A 23,146-nucleotide genomic window follows, 5' to 3' on the forward strand; every position below is an offset into this window, starting at 1 on the left:
TGATATATTAATCAATGTATTAAATTTTACTCACAATTAGATGAATCAGCGGATGTCAGTGATATTGTACAATTGCTAGTTTTTTTCGAATGATCTCTGCAGATTTTTTTGAAGAATATCCGTCGGTATATGAGAACTTGGGGTATCGATATTTTTACTGGAATCAATAAATATGTAACCAGGATACAGTTGCTATTATAAAAAAATGTCTCAATCAAAGTCTTGTTTTCTAATTAGTAGTCTAATTATTAAATCGATTAGAGGAAAATCTTTTCAGCGGCGCTTTTACACACAATAACGATTAATTTAATTATTAAATAATTATAGGTTGTATTGTTACTAATAATTAACAATGTGTTAAGTAGGAGTATAATATGTATTAATCTTTATAATTTATTCTGATTCCTTTTATAAACACATATAGTGTCTAGATTAAAAAAAAACTGTGAATGATTACCAAAAATAAATTTAAAATTTAAGGTTATTCTTTAGCTTTTTTGTAACAATATAAATAAATTATACAATGCATTTAATTAAAACACACAGTAGCCATCCGTAACGACCTCACGAAAACCTACAATAATATTTTTCACAATAGATAAGCTTGGCGTGGGTTATGTAGATAAAGCATTATGTACACGCAGGATCTTGTTCCTTAGCGTAGGCGGGAGAAAACCATTTTGTAAGTCAGCACAATTAATTTATAGTTAAGGCGTAAACAATATCCGAAACCTTCGATAATGCATTAATGATGTACGATGTCTCTTTGTGTAATGTACAATGAAAATCTTCCAGCACACGTGATAAATAATTTTATTTTATTAATTAAAGTGAAACGCATATGCAGATGACAAAACTATAAAGAATCACTCTATCGATCTATGATTAATTTTTAAAATAAAGTCTACAACCTTATTCTTAGTTTTCAACTAGTAAATTTATAAATAGGTCAATATTAATAGTTTATCAAATATGGAAAATATGTTATTTAAACGATATGATGAATAACCATAAATAAATAATATATGGAACCGAATGCGATTCCGTAATTGTTACCCAAACGCCCACTAGCAACTATGACCCACGCTTTCCAAGTTCAAGTTTGCTTCAAGTCATCGGTCTTACGAGGAAATTCGATTACTTAATGGCTCCAGATTGATCTCGTCTGTCGAATGCCAATAAACGGTTAATACAACCAAAGTAAATTAAATAATTTTTGCGACCAAGATGAAATAATTTTGATAAACAGTTAAAGTTTTAGTTTAATATAACATAAATTTAAAAAGGGGCTTTAAAGAAAAATATTAATTCAACTAAAATCAACGCGTGATTCTACATATGTATAACAAAGTTATTTCCTATCTTTATGACTATATACTATATATAAAATTAATATGAACGAGTGAAATTCAGTATGAAATATATGTTTTTTAATTATTCATTCTTAATATTTGCTGTATTTATACTGATTTAATATAATGAAACATAGAACTTTAACGCTACTCTAAAAATGCATAAAAATCTTAATGTATCCTTGTTGGTTACCTTCTTAAAGATCGAGTTTATAAAATCATAGTTAAACCATGTTTTAACATAAGGTATATGTGGCTGCTTTCTTGGTCTTCTTAGGATCGTCATGGTCGGTACTCATCGTAGCTTTGCATAACGTAGCTTCTCAGCCATTAAGACGCAGGTGGAAACTAGTGATTATATTACATATTGCGACAGATGAATTATGGCGAGATGTTTTTTTCAAGCAGTGGTGGAGAAGCTGGCGGAGAGATGATGTCGGTGGAAGATTCTCGGAGGTAGCGTGGCAGCGGGTGTATAGCGGAAGTTGACGCATCTCTGCTACGGTGCTGGTATGGTAGAGTCGATCCCTCTCTGCTAGTCTCTTTGAGTCCAGGCTGCAAAGCTTGCCAACCAATCACAATCAATGAGCGATCATCCAGCCAATCGATGCTCTCGCTTCTTAGAATCAACGAAATGAGTAGACGCCCTTATAAAGTGACATTTTCTTAATGGATATCTCCGAGGTGAACTGCGTATGTGTAACGGGATTTTTGTGGCCTTACGGTGCTATATTGTTTCCCGTCACCGTTTCATAACAATAAAATATTCATTCAATGCACCGGAGAATCCTTGTGAAACGTAGGCATCTGTGTGGTCCGCCACATCATTTCTGAAAGATCTTAACAAAAAACATAAATAATTTAAAGTAAAAACATATCAATATATTGCTTAAAAAAACTAGTACGAGTTTATGATTTTTTTTAATTGATTCATGTTTTTCAGACGGCAAAATTAAAAATAAATGATTTTTGGAATCCTGAGAAGCAACACTCATTTTGATAAATCTCGGAAATTCCCTGGATTTTAATTTTTATTAAAATGTTTTTGTATCTAATTTTGGTTAAAATGGATTTAAAATCTGTAAAATTGTAATGTTTCACTCTTTAACCATTTTTATCAGTAAATTATAAAGCATCAGTTTTTCGTAAAATCAAATTAATTTTCTTTTGGAGAAAGTAGACTTTAATTCAATTTTTTCATTAAAAACTGATATCATCGTAGCATCTCTAAGACAAAAACTTTAATTTAAATGTTTCTATGAATAACAGATTATTCAGTATATAAGTTTATAATAAAAAAAATAGTATGAGATTTTAAGCTACAAAAAAATATAAATAGAGCATTGTAACTCAGTTCATCAACCCCACATAGGCAAGTTCCATTTTGGTGCACAGCAAGATACCGCTTTTTGCCATGACCATGCCCTTATCCGCCTTGTTTTTATTAGTTAGCATTGGCAATGAATCAGTGCGAAAATTAATGTTTTTCGGTTACATAATTTACATTGTGAAAAAATATGCAAATGTTATGGCGAGCTTTTCCGTTTCGACTTCTATGTGTATCATGTTTGTCGAGCAAGGACGCAAATCGCGTAGGATGTTACCCTAATTGGTGCTAAGCAAGGACACAACCTATATAAGACTTCGTCGCTAAGGCCAGGAAGTCATTCTGCATCTTCCGAAACGAGACGATAGACGCCATGGAGTTCAAAGTATGTGTTAGTTGTATAAGGGTTGAGAAAATAAGAATGGGGCATACAATATTAGAATACTCAAACTAGATTTAACATTTCATTATTGTATCTTTTCATATCTTCCGAAATAAAGCAATAGATAAAATTAATCAGGTGATTAAAAATTTGAGTCAAAACTATTTGTATCTTTTGAATCGATTCATACATATAATAATTTTTCCAAATATATCTATATTGTTAGATTTGTTAAATAAAGTATATGAGTATAATGAAACATTCAGATGGAATATTTTTCTATAATTTTTTAATTAACAATAGTAACTATTTTTATTTTCTTAAATCATGATAAAATAATTTTACTAGTTGATCTAAACATATATATTAAATGCATACTGTTTTTATAAAATACAACAATAATTTAATAACTTTGTTTATTGCTCTACAGTTTGTCTGCATTTTGATATTACACTATAATTTAAATATATGAAAAAAATATCCTTCTGATATAAGATTTTATTTTTTCTTAGATGATTATTAATGTATTTCTTAGATTACAAAAGCAAAGAAATGGCCGATTAGAGTAGTTAAGAAAATTGTAAACAATGTTTTAATATTTAAATACTTCTGAACGCTGTTAAAAACTTCCAAGAAAGCATGCATATTATCAAACATTTGGCATGGACCCATCTTTTTTATGTATAGAAAAAATGCATCGGTTGTAAAACATTTCACCAAAAGAAACACTAAAAAAAATTTACATTAGTATAATATTGCCCCATTTTAAGAATTGTGCAACAATATTAGATAGGTCCAAAAATTACAAAATAGGGCAATGAGAGCAGTTTTGAATAGATTTACTAGTTGTAGAATTATGATTGATAGATTAAAATGGTAAAATGTGTAAATATTGAATATGAATGTTATAGTTAGAAAATAATATGATTTTAAATATTTAATAAAAAATAATGATGTACGTACATAGATTTAATACTAGAAATAAAGACAATTTAAATACAGTTAGATATAAGAAAACGAGTACGGCCAGGGGAATAATGTACGGAGGTGTGAATTTATATAATAATATTCCTAGGATAATCCGCAAAAATAAAAATGTTTCCTAAATGGAATAACGTCTATTTTTTATGATGTTTATAATATGTATTATATAATATATATTTTTAGTGTAAAAATTAGCTAAATAAATTAATAAAATAAAAATAAATAATAATGAAAATTTTCGAAAAATCAGCAAATTTCTCATAAAATGAGTATTTTAGATTTGGCTTTTTTTGAGAAATATTCGAGAAATAATTCTTGAGAATAAACACTACATACGCACATAAACATCCAGGCATATATAAATAATATATTTACTTATATAAGTTTCCTTAACTATTATGTATTAATTTGTAGCTTTTAAAATTAAATTTGTACTTACCCTATTTATTTTTTCAGTATTTAACCTTCTTCGCCTTAATTGGATGCGTATACTCCAGCGTGATCCACACAGCACCGATAGCAGTGACCCCACTCAAAGCTGACTATGATCACGTCCCTCAATACGCCTATGCTTACGATGTCCAAGACCCAAGCACCGGTGACTTCAAAAGCCAATACGAGACCAGAAACGGTGATACCGTCAAAGGACAGTACTCTCTGATCGATTCTGATGGCACTAGACGAGTAGTAGATTACACAGCTGATGCTCTAAACGGATTCAACGCAGTAGTCAAGAAAGAACCCATTGGTCCATTAGTAGCTCCACATCCAATAGCTGTTATCCAAACTGCACAACCGATTGCTGCTATTCAAACTCCAGTAGCAGTAAACATTCAACCAGTAGATCCCCCAAAGCCTGTCGCTGCTGAAGATTCTTCAAAGATCAAAGACAAAGTTAATGAGGAAGAAAAGAGACCGTTCACTGCAGAATTGATTCATCCACTTCATAACGTAGCTGTCCAACCTCCGATCAGATTCGTGCAAAGCCCTGCTTACATAAATCCATATTTTGGTGGATATCCATACTTCAACAATCATATAAGTTCTCCATATTTGGCACACCCTTACAACTCATATTACCCAAACTATCAATATAAAGTGGCACCATATGTATTTAACCCATATGGAAACTATCCAGTAGCTCAATGGTTTAAATAAATATTTTGCAAATAAAATTATTTGTAAGTTGAAATGATATTTTGTAAAACGATTTTGGTAGAATAAATGATTTAAAAATTTTATATGCTTATTACTTTCACTAAATACTTTTTCTTCCTCTTTCTCATGACTAGTATCATTATGCAGGATGATCTTATGTGACTAAAGAACCAGAGAACATTTCATTTATATGGTCGAAAGTCTGTTTCTGAGGTATAAAGACAGGTGGAATGCTCATTACAGGAAGAATATTCGTGATCATCAATGTACCTATATCTTTCCATTAAGGTGTGACACTTATCTTTTGTGATCTTCCTTCTAACTTCCATTTCTCATTCTATAACAATGTTAATGTACAACCAAAGATAAACAAAGTCATATACGGTGGAGTACTTGATAAAACTTGACTGTGTTAAATGAAAAAGAGTCCAGATTGATCCAAAAGGGTTGTTTTAGGCATCCGGGATCAATATAAAGCAGTCCTTGCGGTGGATTTGTTCAAAACCTTGTACGTTTGTCGCTTGCTACTGAGCAATCACATAGGATCACATATAAACTTGCAGTAATTAACAAAAAATAGTAATTACATAGTATTAATTTTTAATTACTCTTATTAATAAAAATTAAACATATTTTTTCTACCTTGAACTTAATTAAAAAGTTCTTTCTTATTTTTAATCTCGTTAAAAAATTCACTACAATTTAGTTTACTATTAAATTTGCAGCGCCATAAAGCTGAGTTACCTGTTCTACGTCTTTCTTGAGATCATGTTATTCAATATTTAGAATATCCTTTCAACAGATGCAGATGTGCCTGGCAGACTGAAAAAATATTCGATAATTTGTACGAAATTTGGGAATGAAATGTTATTTTCTTTGAAATGACTTAATAGTTGTATCAAGGTATTGTATTTTGTTAAACAAAAAAAATTGTAATTACCACTTCATCAAATAGTGCATTCATATTTATTGCATTATTTGCAAGTTTCGTTATTTTTTTCGGTACAGGTCGGTTTTATACCGGCCACTGCCATGTTTACACACATAAGTACACTGAAGCAATTTGGTGCATGATAAGTGAAATATGGTACTTTTTGATACAAAAAACAAAATATTATCAAATGTTTTGACTTGTATTGGAACATATGCTAAAATTATTTTATCAGTGGCTTGCAATCTGAGGATCGCATTAGATCAAAATTAAAATTTGTTTTATTTCTGTTTTTTCATAGCTCAATGTAAGAAATACACAAGTATTCCAGTAAATTAGGCGAAATAAAGGTAATTCTCGGAATGAAAGATAACAAGCTGAAATTTTGCACAGACCTTCGTTTTGATGTTCTAAGGACAGGATGAAAAGTCTCATAAAATATCGTGTCTGCTAATCAAGATATAAAAGGTCAAAGGTCACAAAATTTTTATTTTTGCAAATATCTCGCGTTTTATGTATCGCACGTCATTAGATGCTTTACAAAACTTGTAAAGCATAACATTTTCTACAAGTTTGGTTACAATATTTGTTTTGTATCATTAACAGTTTTTGAGATATAGCGCGAAGAGTGGGAGGCGTACATCCGTTTATAGAATCCAGCGAGTATTTCTACCTGCTTAACTTAGTATAAGCTTTGAAAAAGTAAACAATCGTGAAAAAAGTGGTCTCGGCAAGTCATTTGAACCATAATTTTATTACTTTCTTCATTGTATTATTAGGAATTAAAAATGAAATATTGCTCGACAAGAAATTTGTACGAAAAAATTGAAAGAGTTGAGAGATGTTCTTACGGAGTATGTACCAGATGATAAGAAGATCATTTCCAAATTAAGAGAAAAATATTTAACTGATATTATAATTACAACGAAGATTGGATCATTCCCTATTTTTTCTTTTCGCGATGCTCAAGCTTAAATTTTATCCATAGCTTGGTATGAAAATAAAAAAGGCACTTCGGAAGAAGAACACTTGCGCGCAGTGGAAGCTGCTGCGGCGATTATTAGAGAAGATATTCGATCTTCTGTTGTTGAGACCAAGTCCTATCCGCCCCCGAGTGAAATAATAATGAAGAAATTCCGAAAACTTTATTACATTTTCTGCAAGAAGTTATTATAAAGAACAAAAAAGGAAAGACGAGGCATTTTAAAACGAAATACACAGCTATAAGTCATGCTATAATGACTTCCATACGAAAACGGTCCTTTTCTTCGCAGTTATTAATAGCCCTATCTGTATTTCTTCATAGAAGAAGTACAGATAGGCCAAACATCCATAAAGACTTTTGGATGTTTTGTCAAGTTTAGGTTTTTTCGCTTCATATAGTGATACTGTAAAATGTTAAATTTCAGCTGTTTATCACCCACAGCCTCGTAATCAACCATCAGAGTCAAGTGCCTTAGTACATACAGTATGCAGCGGATAATGCAGAAAAATATTTATACTCTTGATGGCTATAATACTGTTCATATAATGGGAATGATAAAAATAATAACTTCAAAATCTGAAGTTATATCCGATGACCGCATAAAGAAATTTACAACAAAACCAAGTGCAAAGGAGTTAGCAGCACTATCACATATACCCCTTCTAGTGTATGAAAATCATGTCGTACCCGGATTGAGCAAGAGATACACGTTCAAAATTTTAATGATATAGAAGAACTAACCGAACAAATATTTAATGTAGTTGATTTGTTGTGGATGTACGGAAAGTGGAAAAATATCTCACCGTTGCCAGGGTGGAATGGATTTATTGAACAACTTACAAAAAACAATGAGAACTTTGTAACTTCTCGGATTCTGTTTCTTACTTTTATTCATCATCCTGCGAGTAATATGGACACAATTTACACCTCATTACAGTGTAATATAAACACTGCCAAGAAACATGAACAAAGAACATGCTTAATAACTTTTGATCAGACGTTGTACATAAAAGCACGTGAAATCGTAGCAGCTTCAGATGCTAACTCAGACTTGTCCAGAGTAGTTGTGAAACTAGGAGGCTTTCATATGCTTATGTTTTTTATTGGATGCATAGGGTATATAATGAATGGAAGCTGAATCAAGGAAGCTCTCAGTACAAGTTATGCTTCGAATTCTGTCGACAAAATGCTATTACTTTTTGCATTATCGATGATGATTTTTGAAGATATGGAGATTGAAAGTTATAATGCTTTAGATGGGTTCATTCAGCAGATAACAATTTGCGATGTTTCCTATGAAACTGTGGAAGAATGTGCAGGTAACTCTGGCTCCGTAGTTTACATGGCGTTATCCTATAAACGGATGCGCGCTTCCCACTCCCCGCGCTATATCTCGAAAACCATTAACCATACGAAGAAATAAATAATAATAAACTTGTAGAAAATTTTATTTTCTATAAGTTTTGTGAAACATCTAATGACATGCGACGCAAAGAAGGCGAGATATTTGCAAAAAAACGATTTTTATGACCTTTGACCTTTAATATATTGATTAGCAGACACGATATCGTATGAGACTTTTCACCCTATCTTTAGAACGCCAAAACAAAGGTCTGTGCAAAATTTCAGCTTGCTATCTTTCATTCCGAGGTTAAACCCTTATTTGACTGGACTATAAATAGTTGTATCCAAGGTATCGTATTTTGTTAAACAAAAAAAATTGTAATCACCACTTCATCAAACAGTGCATTCATATTTATTGCATTATTTGTAAGTCAATGGCGTAGCTATGGGGGGGCGAAGAGGGTGGGCCGCCCCGGGCGGCACTTGCTTGGGGGCGGCATATTCGCGATGGAATCGTCTAGTGTGGTTCTTAACCCTGAATAAACTAGAATTTATGTAAATCTACGAATAGCAAGAGCTTAAAGTTAATCAATTTATTAGTTTAAAAAATACTGATTTTATGACCCTGCAAAAAAATGTATGGGGAGGGCGGCAATTTTAAGGATTGTCCCAGGTGGCACATACCCTAGCTACGCCACTGGTAACAGTCTCGTTCTTTTTTCGGTACAGGTCAGTTTTATACCGGCCACTGCCATGTCTACACACATAAGTACACTGAAGCAATTTGGTGCATGATAAGTGAAATATGGTACTTTTTGATACAAAAAACAAAATATTATCAATGTTTTGACCAGGGCTGTGGAGTCGGAGTCGGAGTCGTGGAGTCGTGGTGTTTTGGCCGGAGCCGGAGTCGGAGTCGTGAAAAATGAGCAGCTCCGAGCATTTTTTAAATTATGAAATTTATGAATTTTTAATTGCGTAATAATGAATGTGTATAGCGTATGAATATTAAACGTGTAGAAAAACACCAAAAATACCTTATAAAATTGAACTTTTTTGAGTCGGAGTCAAAGTCGGAGTCGGAGTCGAAGTGGAGTCGTGTTGTTGGTAAATATCGGAATCGGAGTCGTGTTTTTTTTTAGCGACTCCACAGCCCTGGTTTTGACTTATATTGGAACATATGCTAAAATTATTTTATCAGTGGCTTGCAATCTGAGGATCGCATTAGATCAAGATTAAAATCATAAAATTTGTTTTATTTCTGTTTTCTCATAGCTCAATTAGAAAATACACAAGATTTGTTTTAAATTTCACTGACAATATAAGTTGCACTTGCTTTTGTACTTTCCATATTTAAAATAGATTTGGTTAACAATTTGAGTTGCTCTTGCACAAACCACAAATACATTTCACCACAATAACTTTCAATGAAATGTTTTATTATCAGTGGACAGTGTTCTTGTAATAACATATGATCTGTCCCTCAAAGATTTCAAGTATTCAATCAATAGCAGGAAGTACGTAGTACTAGATATGTTATTGGAGATATATTAGTTATTTTCCCGAGCGCTCAGGGAGAAAAAAAATGAAAAATCAGAAAAATATCTGCATGCATTGCGTATCATGAATGAGCAATGAATGGAAAATACAATAAAAAAAGATATTTCTTATGGAATTTTGACAGGATATGTGAGTAGGAATGACTATTGAAGAGCCTGAGGGAGTGAAGTAGATACGCATTGTTTTTAATATAATGTAAATGTTTTAATACAAAATTTACACATTCGACAAATCATCGCAATACCAAAAGTGTAACTAAAAACTTATTTTCCCCCCATTAAATTGGAAAGACCTCCAAGACCACCACTGCTCTGCTGCAATTGCCTCATCATGTTCTGCAGTCCTGGAACACCGCCCATCTGTTGCAGCACTCTCGGATCCATCATCCTGGCCATCTGCTGATTCAATCGCGCCATCTGTGTCGAGTTCACGTTCTTAGCCATGTCACCGCCCTTGAAGAGTCCCTTGATTCCGCCCATTCTCTTCACTACGGCCGCAAACTTTGTATATTGCGAGATGAGGTCTTTGACTTCTTTTTCAGTGACGCCGGCACCTTGGGCCACCCGGATGTTTCGACTATATTGCCTCGAGAACAGTTTAGCGCCTTCTCGGTTATCTAGCTCTTCGTCGTTCATCGAGTCCATCATGGTCATCAACCTTTTCAGTCTGGCCATTGATTCTTGTTCGTTGCCTTTCGATGTTAAATCTTGTGGGAAACCGGGAATCATACCCTAAAAGAAAAACACTGAATTTCTATCGCAGCACAAGACCATACCCTATGAATTAATAATTACCATAATTTGTGAAAACGGTCCCATCTTCATAATGTTCTGAAATTGTTCGTACATGTCTCTCAAAGTGAACTGTCCATGTTTTATTTTCTCCAATAGTTCATTATCGTCTAACTTTAATTCGTTGACTTTATCTATTAAACCTTCTATGTCTCCCATTCCTAATAATTTGCTAATAAAAGGCTTTGTCTTAAATGGTTCTAAGTCGTCTATATGTTCTCCGGTACCTATAAATATTATAGGACTCTTTGTGGCAGCAACTCTGAAATATTAAAAACCAATAAAAATAATTTAGAACAAAATAATACGAATATAAAATTAATACTAACGCTGAAAGAGCACCGCCTCCTTTTGCATGTCCGTCGAGCTTAGTTATAATAACTGAACCTATGTCTACTTTCTCTTTGAAAGCTTTGGCTTGAGCTTCGCAAGCCTGCCCTATTGTCGCATCCATCACGAATATGATATTATCTGGTTTCTAAAATAGTAATACAAATTAAAAAGCATTCCTTAGACATATTTTATTATTTAACTCACAATAGCATTAGATACTGCCAACATCTCCTCGAAAAGAGATTCTTCTTGTTTATGTCTACCGCTCGTGTCAACGATAATGAATTCAAATCCTTCTTTTTTAAACATCTCAACACCATCTTGTGCTATCACAACAGGATCTACTTCTGTGTAACTATACAATAAGAAAATATATTAAATATCATAGATTAGATCTCAGTATCTAAATATTTTCGTATACCTTCCATAAAACGGTATCCTTGCTTTTGTGGCGTTCTGTTTGATTTGATCATAAGCTCCGGCTCGGAATGTATCAGCGCACACTAAACAAGACTTCCAATTCTTTTTTAAATAATGATACGCTAATTTCGTGCAAGTGGTTGTCTTTCCCGAGCCTTGAAGACCCACAAACATGATGATGTTGGGCTTTCCTTTGACCGGTTGATACGGTTTCACACCAGAATCGACAAGCTATAATAAATAAATGATTACACATATTGTTTAAAAAGATCATCGATATAATTTTTGAGAAATTAATATAAAACAACTGGAAATGCACATGGATCGATTTTATAAAATTAGATTGATTGAGATAGATTAGTTTTGTTCATTCGTCTTCACACTTGTCGATGTGCCTGCTGTGACCGAAGTTCGTAGAATTTATTTGTCGCAATCTCAGAAAGGCCATTGTTACTGTATCGTAAATATGTGTACCATAAAGATGAACATTTCACATATTATTTATTATTTTGAGCCGCAAATTTGAATTATATTATATTGTATACTTAAAGCTGATTTTATTCTGTTTGACTAAGTTTATTTTAATTAAAAAATATTTGTGTTTTTTCACATTATCGTGAAATATTATGTAATAAAGGAGAACTGAAGTGCACTTTTGGTGAAACTTAACTAGGGGAATGATTCATAATTTTTGTTTACTAATTTCGCAAACACATTTGTAAGTTTCAGAAAAACAGGTGCATAATTTTTTCTAGCGTTTTTAAACCATGTAAGTTTCGATTAATTTTCGTAATAATTTATTCAGGGGTGTAAACAGAACTGAAGAGAAGACTTTTAAACAATGCTATTTGTTTAAATTTTAAAATTCAGGTCACAAAAAATTTCAGAGTATATTTGTAAATATATGTATTGCCCTAAAATTATTTTGTACAATTTCAGTCACCATTTCGATGGGAAAAAGTTCTTTCAGTAGATTAGGGAATTCGTTGAAAATGTGACAGAGGAATTAAATGACGCAAGAGCGCCTTAATGACTTATCGTCTTGTGCATCGAAAATAATATTGTAGTGATTGAAAAGTTTGCATAAAAAAATCAAGAAAATGTATTTTGAAATAATTTACATACACATATGTAATAAATATAAATAATTTGTATATGAAATGTATGTAGTTGTGAACATAAATATGTGAACGAAAATGTAGATAATTATGTGAATAAAAATGTAAATAATTATTAAATGTAAATTTAATTGTTTTTACAAAATATAGCAAAATTAAAAATTTATGTTTTTAATTAAATTGACAATTTAATTTAAACATATATCAAGTAATTCTTAATCCAATTACTCTCAAATTTTTATTGTAAAAAAAATAATGTTAAACTTTTTTAATAATTTGTATTATTTTTTCATTTTGTTATCAATTAATTAATTAATTAATTTTACCCCTGAACATTTTACATAATAAAAAAATAAAAAGTATTTAATATTTGTCTTTTGTGATGAAATAAAATATTTTAGGTACATTAAATATAAGGCGGTTAAAATATGATTACCATCTCAAAGAAAAAGCGTTATATGTGGAATTAGATAATGCGAAAGTGCCCAAATAAACTTGTCTACTACTAAAATGATGCATCTAATACCTTAACCAATTCTTTGAAAACAGCCGATTGGATCATTCTCCTCTTGTTGAGACCTCCAGCCATTTCTTCAAAATCGATCACAGCTCTCACATTCTCACGGAGCTTCTTGACCAGATGTATGTTTACGTCGGCTTCTAATAGAGCGGCGCATATTTCTTTCAACATAGAACTGAGTACCTGAATGTTCATGCATAGTTATAAGCGATTGTTTTAAATGATAATTGAATGGTATTAGAATTAAGTAGGGCAAACGTCAACCTCTTCATTGATGATTGTGGCTTTGCTGAGGGACAAGAGCGCGTTCGTTATCTTGCGGCCAAGATCGGCGAGCACCATGGCGAAGCCCTAGGCTCCAAGCCCTTTTAAGGGCTCGGACTTTAATTAAACAAAAAACAAGCACACTGTCTGTTGAAGCGATCAGTCGCCACGCAGCTCACCATCACACGGTCTTAACAACAAAAATTTTGGCCATAATACAAAACGTCAGAATATTTTATTTTATAAAAAATATAAATTATTCATATAATTGAAATTATGTTCGTTCCGAAATTAGACTATTTTTTAAATTAAAAAGAATCTAAGTTTATTTTGTTAGTTTTTTTAATTATTTTGCATTTCATACATATTCACAGGGCTGGATTACTTATTAAACACACTGAACACTGCATAGGCTACCAAAGAAAGGGGGCACTAGATTTTTTAGAAATGTTGAAGTCAGTTATTTCTTGCTCCAGATAAAAAAATGTATTCATAATGATTCTTAAACTTTTATTATATTTTTTCAACACGTGTGAAACAATTGATAAAATGGTGTTTTTATATATACAGGCTGATCCAATTCAAGTTTACTATATTGGCGCACTATAAATCAGACAACTGTCAATAATCACGCATGTTCAAAGTGTCAAATTTTAGTATGCAGCAACACATTTACGAAATGAATCGCGTAACCACTGCTCAAGGCGTTAAATTTGTTTTACAGAAATAAGTGTCGAAATTTACGGGAAGATTTTGGTCAATACCATCTTCTACTGAGTGAACAACTCGCAACGTAGTGAAGCAATTTGATTCGAAGCATTGGAGATAGGGTAAGACTTGTGCATCATCGTGGTTGTTCAACCGAGAATATTGCTCTGAAAGTATAGTTAAAGACCTAGAATTGCCGATTTGTTATTCGAAACTTTTGGGCTTTCTTATGACTTTCTTTGGCGCATTTTGCATCTGGACTTACACCCGTATAAAAATTAGATAATACAAGAACTGAAGCCCAGAGAACAGTGTACATACTTACATTATTAGGATGTTTCGTATTTTCATTACACTCTGATAAATCTGACATGTGTATTTGATATGAACTATAAATAATGAAAAATTAGTATTACTGATTTTATAATAAATTATAATTTCAAATGTAATGCGAAAAGTGCTTACTTCGTAATTGCAATAATCTTTGTCTGATTCCAATTCAAACATTTCAATAATGTTTTTGTTATCCAAGAAAAATTTAACACCTATAAATTCGAGTTCCGATTCATCGGAAGCATTATATCTTTCGACCATCGCTATAAATATTATTTAAACTAAAGTTAATTTATATTAAAATTATTTAACGAAATAAAAACATTAAATATACTTGTTTAGTCGAAAAATAATTGAGAAGCGCATGAATATTCTGCGCTTCGACGTAAATCTTCCGATGACAGGCAAACAAATACTGACGCACGATTGACGCCGTCTGATGCGTGTGTCAGAGCGCGAGGCATCTTGCCCTAGCCCTCTAGTTATGTCACATGCACTTGTGCATCTCGCTCGCACACGTACAAGCGAATCCATGCGAGAGAAAAAGGGATATATTCAGCCATCTCCTTCATGCGAAATTTTCTTATAAAGCGGTATAACAAGGGCGCGTTAAAGTCAATGTAATATTACATTATATCATAAAAAATTGTAATTTAAACGCTTTGAACATGAAATTTATTTAAATATTTATTATTATATAATTAAAGTATTTATATGATTGTTAAAAATGGCGTTATGGCCAAATACTTAGTTTGCGATCAGATGTCACATTTTGTTTAGGGTTATGTGGTGTTGATCTGTTTAAGAATAAACCATTATATTGCCGGAATACCATTCGAAATGGTTTCAAAATCCATTTTTTCGTGTATGTTATTTCATCAATATCATTTTTATAATCGATTAACTCAATCTAAACTCCGATGTTATTTTCAGACTTGAAATGTCATCAATCGTTAAGAAACACCGTCGGCTTCATTGCAAGCAGGACACTATCTACGCAAGTTCAAATATCTGAAGAAGTTAACAAAATAGAAACGGCAGTTCCACAGATCGATCCTCTGAAATGTCCCGATTATTTCAACGTAAACAATATATTCACGGTGAAAGAAATGTTTGACGCCCGTGTCCATTATGGACACAAAGAGGGCTCGCTCGATAATTTCATGTCTAACTATTTGTATGGGTCGCGATTGGGGCATATCGTATTCGATTTGGACATCACTGCCGAACATCTGAGGAAAGCTTTGAATTTCACCGCTCACATTGCTTATAAAGGTGGGATCATATTGTTTTTCATGAGAGGCGCTCAAAACGCTCACAGAGTAGAAAAACTGGCTCAGGAATGTGGCGAATACGCGATGACTAGATTTTGGAGAGGAGGTCTTTTTACCAATTCCACTTCACAATTTTCCACCGTGACTCGGTTGCCCGATTTATGTATTTTTTTTAATACGCTCAACGCAATCTTGGGGCAGCACAAGGCAGTGAACGATGCCGCCAAAATGTTGATACCGACAATCGGGATCGTTGATTCAAATTGCAATCCAAATATGATAACTTATCCTGTGCCTGGGAACGACGATTCACCTGCGGCCATTGAATTTTATTGTAAGGTTTTCAAAGAAGCGATCCGTAGGGGAAAGGAAGAAAGGCAGAAAGCTCTCGAATGCGTAACAGACGGGAAAAGCATACAGTAGTATTTAATTTATGTTAGTCTTGTTAATTTTTTTAAGTTGTCAATAAAATTGTATTAGAAAAAAAATGGATTTTTATTTCAACGATTTACATATTTATAAAATAAACTAGAAACCGACCAAAACTGTCTTTTTTATTTTCGGAAGAAACTAAAACTTTAAATCTCTCAACATACTATTTGGTTTTCTTCTGCTTAGATCTTCGGAATGATTAGTAGACAACAACATAGCACATATATATTTATCGTATGTAATTATTACACATTTTGTACGGCCATATTACATACTGTTTTTTAATAAACTTCATGCAATCTATCTATAGGCGACATATTTTTTAGGGACGTCACTGTATCTCCTTAACAAAAGAAATAAATGCTAAACACAGATCTATTGTTAATTGTTTGATTTTATAGATGCTCAAAAAAATTTTTCAGAAAAATATGATCTGCAAACGATACATAAGAAAATTCCATTGTTGCCGTATTTATGCAATCCAAGACGAAAGAATCTGATAAAACAGGCTAGAATGTAATAAAATATATAAAAACTGAGATTCAGTTTAGCTCCAAATCACCCAGGAGTGAACAAGAAGTCAGTAAGAGGATCATTGATTCCCTCCCAGTTCCAAGATCGCGTATAAGTAAAAATGTTGCCATATAAAAATCAGCTATTCATGGAGCTTCACAAAATGCTACTCTCATTCCCAAACAATACAATCAAGAATCTATTCAGCAGCATCCACAACGGAGAAACATTCTCACATTTAGCTCATAGCCAAAAATAAACTAATAATGAATAAGATGTAAAGATATTATTATATGTAAATACTTACATAGACGTTATAAACTATTGTATTGATACTACATATTTCAAAATCATAATTAAATATTGTATCTATCAGTCTATATAATAATATCTACCTTAGTTTTAGTAGAGTGCTTACAAAATATGTTTAAATCTTACTTACGTATATTATAAGAATATATTATATAAATTGATAGTGAAAATAATTATAAACTCACAATAATTCGTCTCATGTGTGGAAAAGCTACGTAAGTTAACCAGCGGACACGTGGACCTAATTCACTGCTATTTTGTTACGTACACTTTGCCAATGCAGTTCTATGGTAAGAAAGAGTTGATTAAATAAAATTGTTTTTATTTATACAAAAATTAATGATTGAAAATGACAGAGAATATATATATTTTTATAGTGGATTTGTCAACCATGAGATGTAATCACTAAAGCTCAAAATACATTTTAAAATTACTTATAAATGTACAGTAAACCCCCCAATAACACGGTAAATTGGGGACATACTATTTGGGTGCTCGTTACTTTATGTGTGAGCTAGCCAAAGGGAAGATATCTCACAGTACGCGCCTGATTCATACTTAATGCAAAAAATGTATTTTCTGGTCCCCCAACTACACACACCCAATTTACCGCGTTATTAGGGAATCTACTGTGTAACATTGTTAACACTAATTCATGTATTGATAATACAATACACTAGAATATTTAAAATACTACTCCGTTACAATATACGTATCATAAGAAAAGTTTATTTTTTGTTGAACGATTTTTTACTTAAATGTATGATAAAGAAGTATATTTTACTATTTATTAGTTAAAAAACTCGAAACAGATTTATAGGTTTAGGCCTTTTTCCACACATGGATTATAGTCAATTCAATCAATTAATGTTTAAGCATGTTCTATATCTGAATAATAATAAAAAGTTATTTTGGTGGTTTTTGGTCATTAAGGCACATTGAAAAATTGAACATCACAATAATATTGTGCAAAAAATATGCACTTTTTGACTACAAAATTGGAATAATTCAATTTAAATGCAAAATTGCGTACCTACTTCAGCTATATCATTAGTTTTTTTCAATAATCATTCAGTGAAATCATCGAAACTTTCGTTATTATAATTTATTTATTAAATGATGTTTGTTTATTTTATGTCAGAGTCATTAATGTACATTTTATGTTAAAAGCTTTGTCAAAATATAGGAAACAAAGCCAAAATTCACTTTATATTTAGAACGTGGAAAAATATACTAAAGGATAATTATAACAATGCCTTTGTATACAGCTGCAGTTGCACGTCAATCTACCAATCCCATATAAGTGCGTTATTATTATATTAATAAAAGTCCAACTCATATGTATATCTAAAAAAAACTATAATGGGCATGGGCTAATATTAATAACTGTTGAGTTCCTCACTTTTATGCCAAGTGTGACATAAACAGAGAAAAATAATCAGAATATAATTAGTTAAATATAAACTGACATATGATTGGCAAGTCTTATGGAGTTGGGTTAAAAAACCCTGGCTCTAGTTCAACTTAACTCAAAAATAATGATACAGCTGAAATAAATGATAAGATATCTAGAAATCTTTATAAAATATCTTGTATAATTAAAAATAAAGCTATTGCGGTGGTAACTGGTTATAAAGGCACATTGTTAAAATGAACACACTATATATAAAAAACTATTACTATTAATAATAAGAATATAAAAGTCAAGTGTTAAGTAACACGAATGTTTTTTTCCTTTGAAATATGTAGAAAGAATTTAATCCACTTTCATTGAAACACGGCTATCGCGCAACTTGAAAAATACTTTAGGTCCAAGCATCATCAATATTCTGTAATAAAAAAATAATATTTAGCACACTAAATAGCTGTTAGTGCATTATTTTAACTTACTTCTTCAGCATATTTGGATAGTAACGGTTCATGTAATACAACGGAATGATCGGATACACAGCCGCCCAAGCCTCATCCACTTTGTTGGCGAGAGCGACGGCAAACAGATGTCCACATCTTTCACCGGTCATTCTTTTATCGGTAGATTGAGTAGTTTGTCCAAACTTTTCACCAGTTTTCGCCGTGAAGCTTTCTTGCAGGAAGTTTGTGAAGGTGGGTCCTGGACAGAACATTGTCACGGTGATTTTCTTCAGGAATTTTTCCGTTCTCAGACTATCAAAGTATCCCTAGAATATAAAAAAATGTAGCATATAATTACTATATGATTTAATTTATTATGGCATTTACAATATTTATCATATAAAAATCAGCCCCCCCATCATAGATTTAGCTTGTATGTTTAAATAAAGAAACGTTTATCGAATTATCTATAATTCATAACAGAGTTTTAAACTATTTAAAAACTATCAATAGTATTTCATATAAATAAATAAGAAATATAATTCCGAAATTTCAATTTCGCTTTTAGCAAGACTTATTAGATAGTATGATCACAATATTAAAATTAATTTTATTAAAAATCGCATTTTATAGCATAGATATACGTTATTATGAATAATAATCTATAAAAGAATAAGTGCTGAATAATAATTACTTACGTGCAATGCGTGTTTAGTGGCGGTGTAAGTCGCCGAATAAGGAACGCCCATTATTCCAGCTCCACTTGACGTCACGGCGACATGACCTTCTCCGACTTCTTCAAAATGCTTCACGCATATCCTCGTCAAGTTAACCAAACCGAACACGTTCAATTCAAACATGCTACGATCGACTTCCATATCAATTTCTTCCCAGAGTGCACGCTGTGACCTTCCGGCGTTGTTCACCAAAATATCGATTTTAGTGAAGTGAGATATGACCTTATCAAATAGGCTTTGGTGGTTTTTTATCTCTGATATATCCATGGGCAACACAAGCACGTCCGAATCGATTAATTTGCCTTTGGATATTTCTGAAATTATGTTTTTATAACTATAAGTACATATACATGTTTTAACTTATTGCTATAATGCACTATAATATTTATGAAGCTAATGCAATGTCAAATCCATTAGAGAACATGCATAATGCGATTTGCCATAATTATCAATAATTCAGATATGATTGCATATAATCAATACCGTTATTTAATTTGTTATAAAATTTGTCTCTTATAAAATAATAATTACAACATACAGTAAGTATGCCACAAAGATTAAATAAATTAATTACTAATCCAGTTGTAGAGTTGAGTTTAAGACTCGATTATAATTATGAATTTTCTGTATAAAAATCGTTGCAAAAAAATTGTAATTATATATAGAGCTGACTGTTGTTATTGCTTGTTGTTAGCGTAAGTATTTTTTGCTATTGTTTTTGATCGCTGAGATTAAACTTATAGTGTTGAATTAATCTTTGAACGGTCTCGTTTGTGATAAATCATGTTATGCATTTCAATGTTTTTGATTGGAATCTTTAGATTATTTTGATGTTGAAATCTTTGGTTAGTCAATGCATTTAATGGAGTTTTATTCTCAATTATTTTCAACCAGTTCTGGATATATTTTAGACTAATTACTCTTCATTTCATGCAAGTAGAATACAAATGTGGTATCTTTTGAGGTTGGAATATCAGCAATGTATATGTTATAGTGTTAGTTCCATTACACTACTTTGTGAAACTTCATATTTTGAGCATATTTAAATTTGCTGATTTTTCATACATATTTTTATGAATTATCTATGTACCTGCTTAATGGTGGTATAAGTTAATACAGTAGTAGATTATTTATATATACAATATATCCTCAATGTAGTGATTTTTATATAGAAAATTTAAACATTACTAATTTATTTATAAAAACATGTAATAAATACCAAGACATGCTTGTTTCACTCTTTCAAGCTCATTTTCTCTTCTAGCTGATAATACCAATTTAGCTCCAGCTTTTGCACACGATAAAGCTAAATGTTCACCAATTCCACTGGATGCGCCAGTTATCCATATGACCTTTCCACGTAGAATACCTGAAAATAAGTTTAAAAAAATGTCAGCATAATACTTTAACTGAAAAAATAGAGTAATAAAAAAAATTTATACTTATTGATTTTCCAAAATTTTCAGCCAATGTCATCGCTATATCACAATCGGATATTAATATGAACAGTATTTTAACTAAATAATATAGAAACACAACAACGCCGAGGTAGTAAAAGAACGCCATGATTACTGCAAGGAAAAGTAAATATTTATAATAAATATACACATTTATGTTCAAAATCTTGTAGCTGAACTAAAATATTTATGTTAGTTTCATCGCTGTTTTCAATATAGAATTGGTAATCGATATTTTATATACTTTTATTTTTGCATTTGTATTTATTTCAATACTATATAAGAACATATAGATATTACTTTCATAAATAAACGATTCCTGAAACGTTTTCGAAGTTGAACGTACAAAAGTTAACAAATAGTTTTAAAAGCGAATATCGAAAATGTAAGAATTTTTTGAATACTATCGATTGGATCCCGGAGACAGTATTCAAATTGCTCTGATTATTATAATATATAGAAAACGAAACAACATCATTTCTCCAAAACCTGAAGTAAAAAGTTTTCTCGTATTATTGTGTATCATAATGACGATATTAATTATTTTATGGTATTTATTTTATATTTAAAATTGCATTCTCTATATAAATAGATTTAATAAACCTTAACATTTATTTTAGGGTAACGGGTAAAAATGTTAGCTGATCCCCGAGTTAGAGAGATGTCGATGCTAGTATTGTATCGGATCCACGTAAAGAATAGCATAAACATCCTTAGGTTATTAATAAATTAAGATAGTTATTTATACAATTTGAGAATAAGTCGATTTTACTTTCACACAAACGATTTGTACAAAATGATATGTTTAAAAAGTATCAAATAATATTGTGATTATGTTCCTTAGTTATATTTTATTACGAAACATGATTTATTAAATGATCCAACTTATAAGTCAAAGTTGATACGATAATGTTGACTTAGAACCGTCATTATTAATAAAAGAAAAAATATTTCCTGCTTATCTCAAAACATATGTACATATGTTGATATAGTGATAAGCTTAAATTGGAGTTTATGATTTGATTCACGTTACTAGGTACCAGGTACATAATATAAATTCTATATTGCAATATTCGCTTTAAAATTTATAATGAAAAACATGTCCAAGTTATTATTAATATTGTTATTATGATATGAATTATTTTCTCAATATAAATTTGAGAGTTTTGCCAAAGATGTACATATGTAATGTTTTTTGTACAAGAGTTGAATTTTGCAGTGAAAAAAATATTGTGAAATTATCTAGTGATAATTTTTTTGTTAATTCAAAATATAAATTTATTATGTTGACTTATTTTATTCATATGAGATGTATAAAAGAACCAGTGATCAGATTTTGAAAATATTAAAGGACACTAAAAATAAAAAGGTTGTATTCTAAATTTGTATTCGAGGAGAATAAATTGCTACGAGAACTAAAAAAATCACCACGGTAATTGTACTGGAGCTAAAAATAAAATAAAAGGTCATTTAGAAAAGTTTTGTTCAAATTTTTTTAGGGGAAATTGCATTTTGGAATTATTTGTTCAAGAACAATTTTTTTGAGGAGTCTGGTCTCCTTAATAAAATATATGCTAAAAGTACCATTATTATTATTATTCAACAGGGCGTATTTCTTTTTGGGAATATCTTACAATTAATGTACATACATTAGTAAGCATTATTTGTTCAATACTTTAATGATACCCATTTTAAAAATAGTGTTAATTAGTTTGTTTATAAGCTAAATATAGCATAAAAATACTCACGTGTTCCACTAAGAGGAAGCCGGTTTAGACTGTCATAGGAACAGCGACTGTAGACAGACAAAACACCTAGCTCGTCAGTAGTCGTAAATACGCGATCTGCGTGCGTTCAGCGATAGTCCAGTGTTCCCAACAATGCGGCCCGCGCGTCAATTTTATACGGCCCTCCGATATATAAATTGTTATACATACGCACATTTTTTACTGCAGCTCACCACCACCTTAAACTAACGCAAAATCTGTTATATTTGTGGTATATTTGACTAAATTTAAGGTGACCAGACGTCCTACTCGAAAATGTTGTCTTCCTTTGTT

At 31.4% G+C, this 23,146-nt stretch overlaps 4 protein-coding genes across 4 annotated transcripts; 2 read left to right on the top strand and 2 right to left on the bottom strand.

Annotated features, from left to right (window-relative positions):
- The first annotated feature begins 2,971 nt into the window (after positions 1–2,971).
- LOC148236332 (uncharacterized) lies at positions 2,972–5,284 on the top strand. Its single transcript, XM_088182239.1, has 2 exons — positions 2,972–3,064; positions 4,502–5,284. Exons 1-2 carry the CDS (start codon positions 3,053–3,055, stop codon positions 5,201–5,203), a joined length of 714 nt encoding a protein of 237 aa, XP_088038365.1. The 5' UTR covers positions 2,972–3,052; the 3' UTR covers positions 5,204–5,284.
- A 4,921-nt stretch (positions 5,285–10,205) lies between these two features.
- On the bottom strand, positions 10,206–13,656 carry Srp54k (signal recognition particle 54k). Its single transcript, XM_088181893.1, has 7 exons — positions 13,470–13,656; positions 13,212–13,388; positions 11,569–11,798; positions 11,352–11,502; positions 11,144–11,292; positions 10,818–11,076; positions 10,206–10,754 (listed from the first exon to the last, which is right to left on the bottom strand). Exons 1-7 carry the CDS (start codon positions 13,545–13,547, stop codon positions 10,287–10,289), a joined length of 1,512 nt encoding a protein of 503 aa, XP_088038019.1. The 5' UTR covers positions 13,548–13,656; the 3' UTR covers positions 10,206–10,286.
- A 1,580-nt stretch (positions 13,657–15,236) lies between these two features.
- On the top strand, positions 15,237–16,272 carry mRpS2 (mitochondrial ribosomal protein S2). The gene is made up of 2 exons (XM_088182356.1): positions 15,237–15,375; positions 15,444–16,272. Exons 1-2 carry the CDS (start codon positions 15,351–15,353, stop codon positions 16,205–16,207), a joined length of 789 nt encoding a protein of 262 aa, XP_088038482.1. The 5' UTR covers positions 15,237–15,350; the 3' UTR covers positions 16,208–16,272.
- A 2,435-nt stretch (positions 16,273–18,707) lies between these two features.
- LOC148236335 (dehydrogenase/reductase SDR family member 7) lies at positions 18,708–22,865 on the bottom strand. Its single transcript, XM_088182355.1, has 6 exons — positions 22,835–22,865; positions 21,072–21,200; positions 20,849–20,998; positions 19,591–19,943; positions 18,932–19,218; positions 18,708–18,870 (listed from the first exon to the last, which is right to left on the bottom strand). Exons 2-6 carry the CDS (start codon positions 21,193–21,195, stop codon positions 18,798–18,800), a joined length of 987 nt encoding a protein of 328 aa, XP_088038481.1. The 5' UTR covers positions 21,196–21,200; positions 22,835–22,865; the 3' UTR covers positions 18,708–18,797.
- Between the last annotated feature and the right edge of the window lie 281 nt (positions 22,866–23,146).

Source organism: Plectrocnemia conspersa, unplaced genomic scaffold (assembly GCF_051122295.1).
Source record: "Plectrocnemia conspersa isolate PC_06_02 unplaced genomic scaffold, ASM5112229v1 ptg000003l, whole genome shotgun sequence".
NCBI classification, from domain to species: domain Eukaryota; kingdom Metazoa; phylum Arthropoda; class Insecta; order Trichoptera; family Polycentropodidae; genus Plectrocnemia; species Plectrocnemia conspersa.

What these genes read in the sequence shown, in the direction of transcription:
- LOC148236335 (XM_088182355.1), bottom strand. Translation starts at nt 21,195, where the DNA reads ATGGCGTTCTTTTACTACCTCGGCGTTGTTGTGTTTCTATATTATTTA. An exon ending in AGTGAAACAAGCATGTCTTG is followed by an intron (nt 19,944 to 20,848) that starts GTATTTATTACA and finishes ACATAATTTCAG; the next exon opens with AAATATCCAAAGGCAAATTA. An exon ending in CCACTAAACACGCATTGCAC is followed by an intron (nt 19,219 to 19,590) that starts GTAAGTAATTAT and finishes TTTATATTCTAG; the next exon opens with GGATACTTTGATAGTCTGAG.
- mRpS2 (XM_088182356.1), top strand. Translation starts at nt 15,351, where the DNA reads ATGGTTTCAAAATCCATTTTTTCGT. An exon ending in TTCAAAATCCATTTTTTCGT is followed by an intron (nt 15,376 to 15,443) that starts GTATGTTATTTC and finishes TGTTATTTTCAG; the next exon opens with ACTTGAAATGTCATCAATCG.
- Srp54k (XM_088181893.1), bottom strand. Translation starts at nt 13,547, where the DNA reads ATGGTGCTCGCCGATCTTGGCCGCAAGATAACGAACGCGCTCTTGTCC. An exon ending in CCACAATCATCAATGAAGAG is followed by an intron (nt 13,389 to 13,469) that starts GTTGACGTTTGC and finishes ATGAACATTCAG; the next exon opens with GTACTCAGTTCTATGTTGAA. An exon ending in AGGATACCGTTTTATGGAAG is followed by an intron (nt 11,503 to 11,568) that starts GTATACGAAAAT and finishes CTTATTGTATAG; the next exon opens with TTACACAGAAGTAGATCCTG.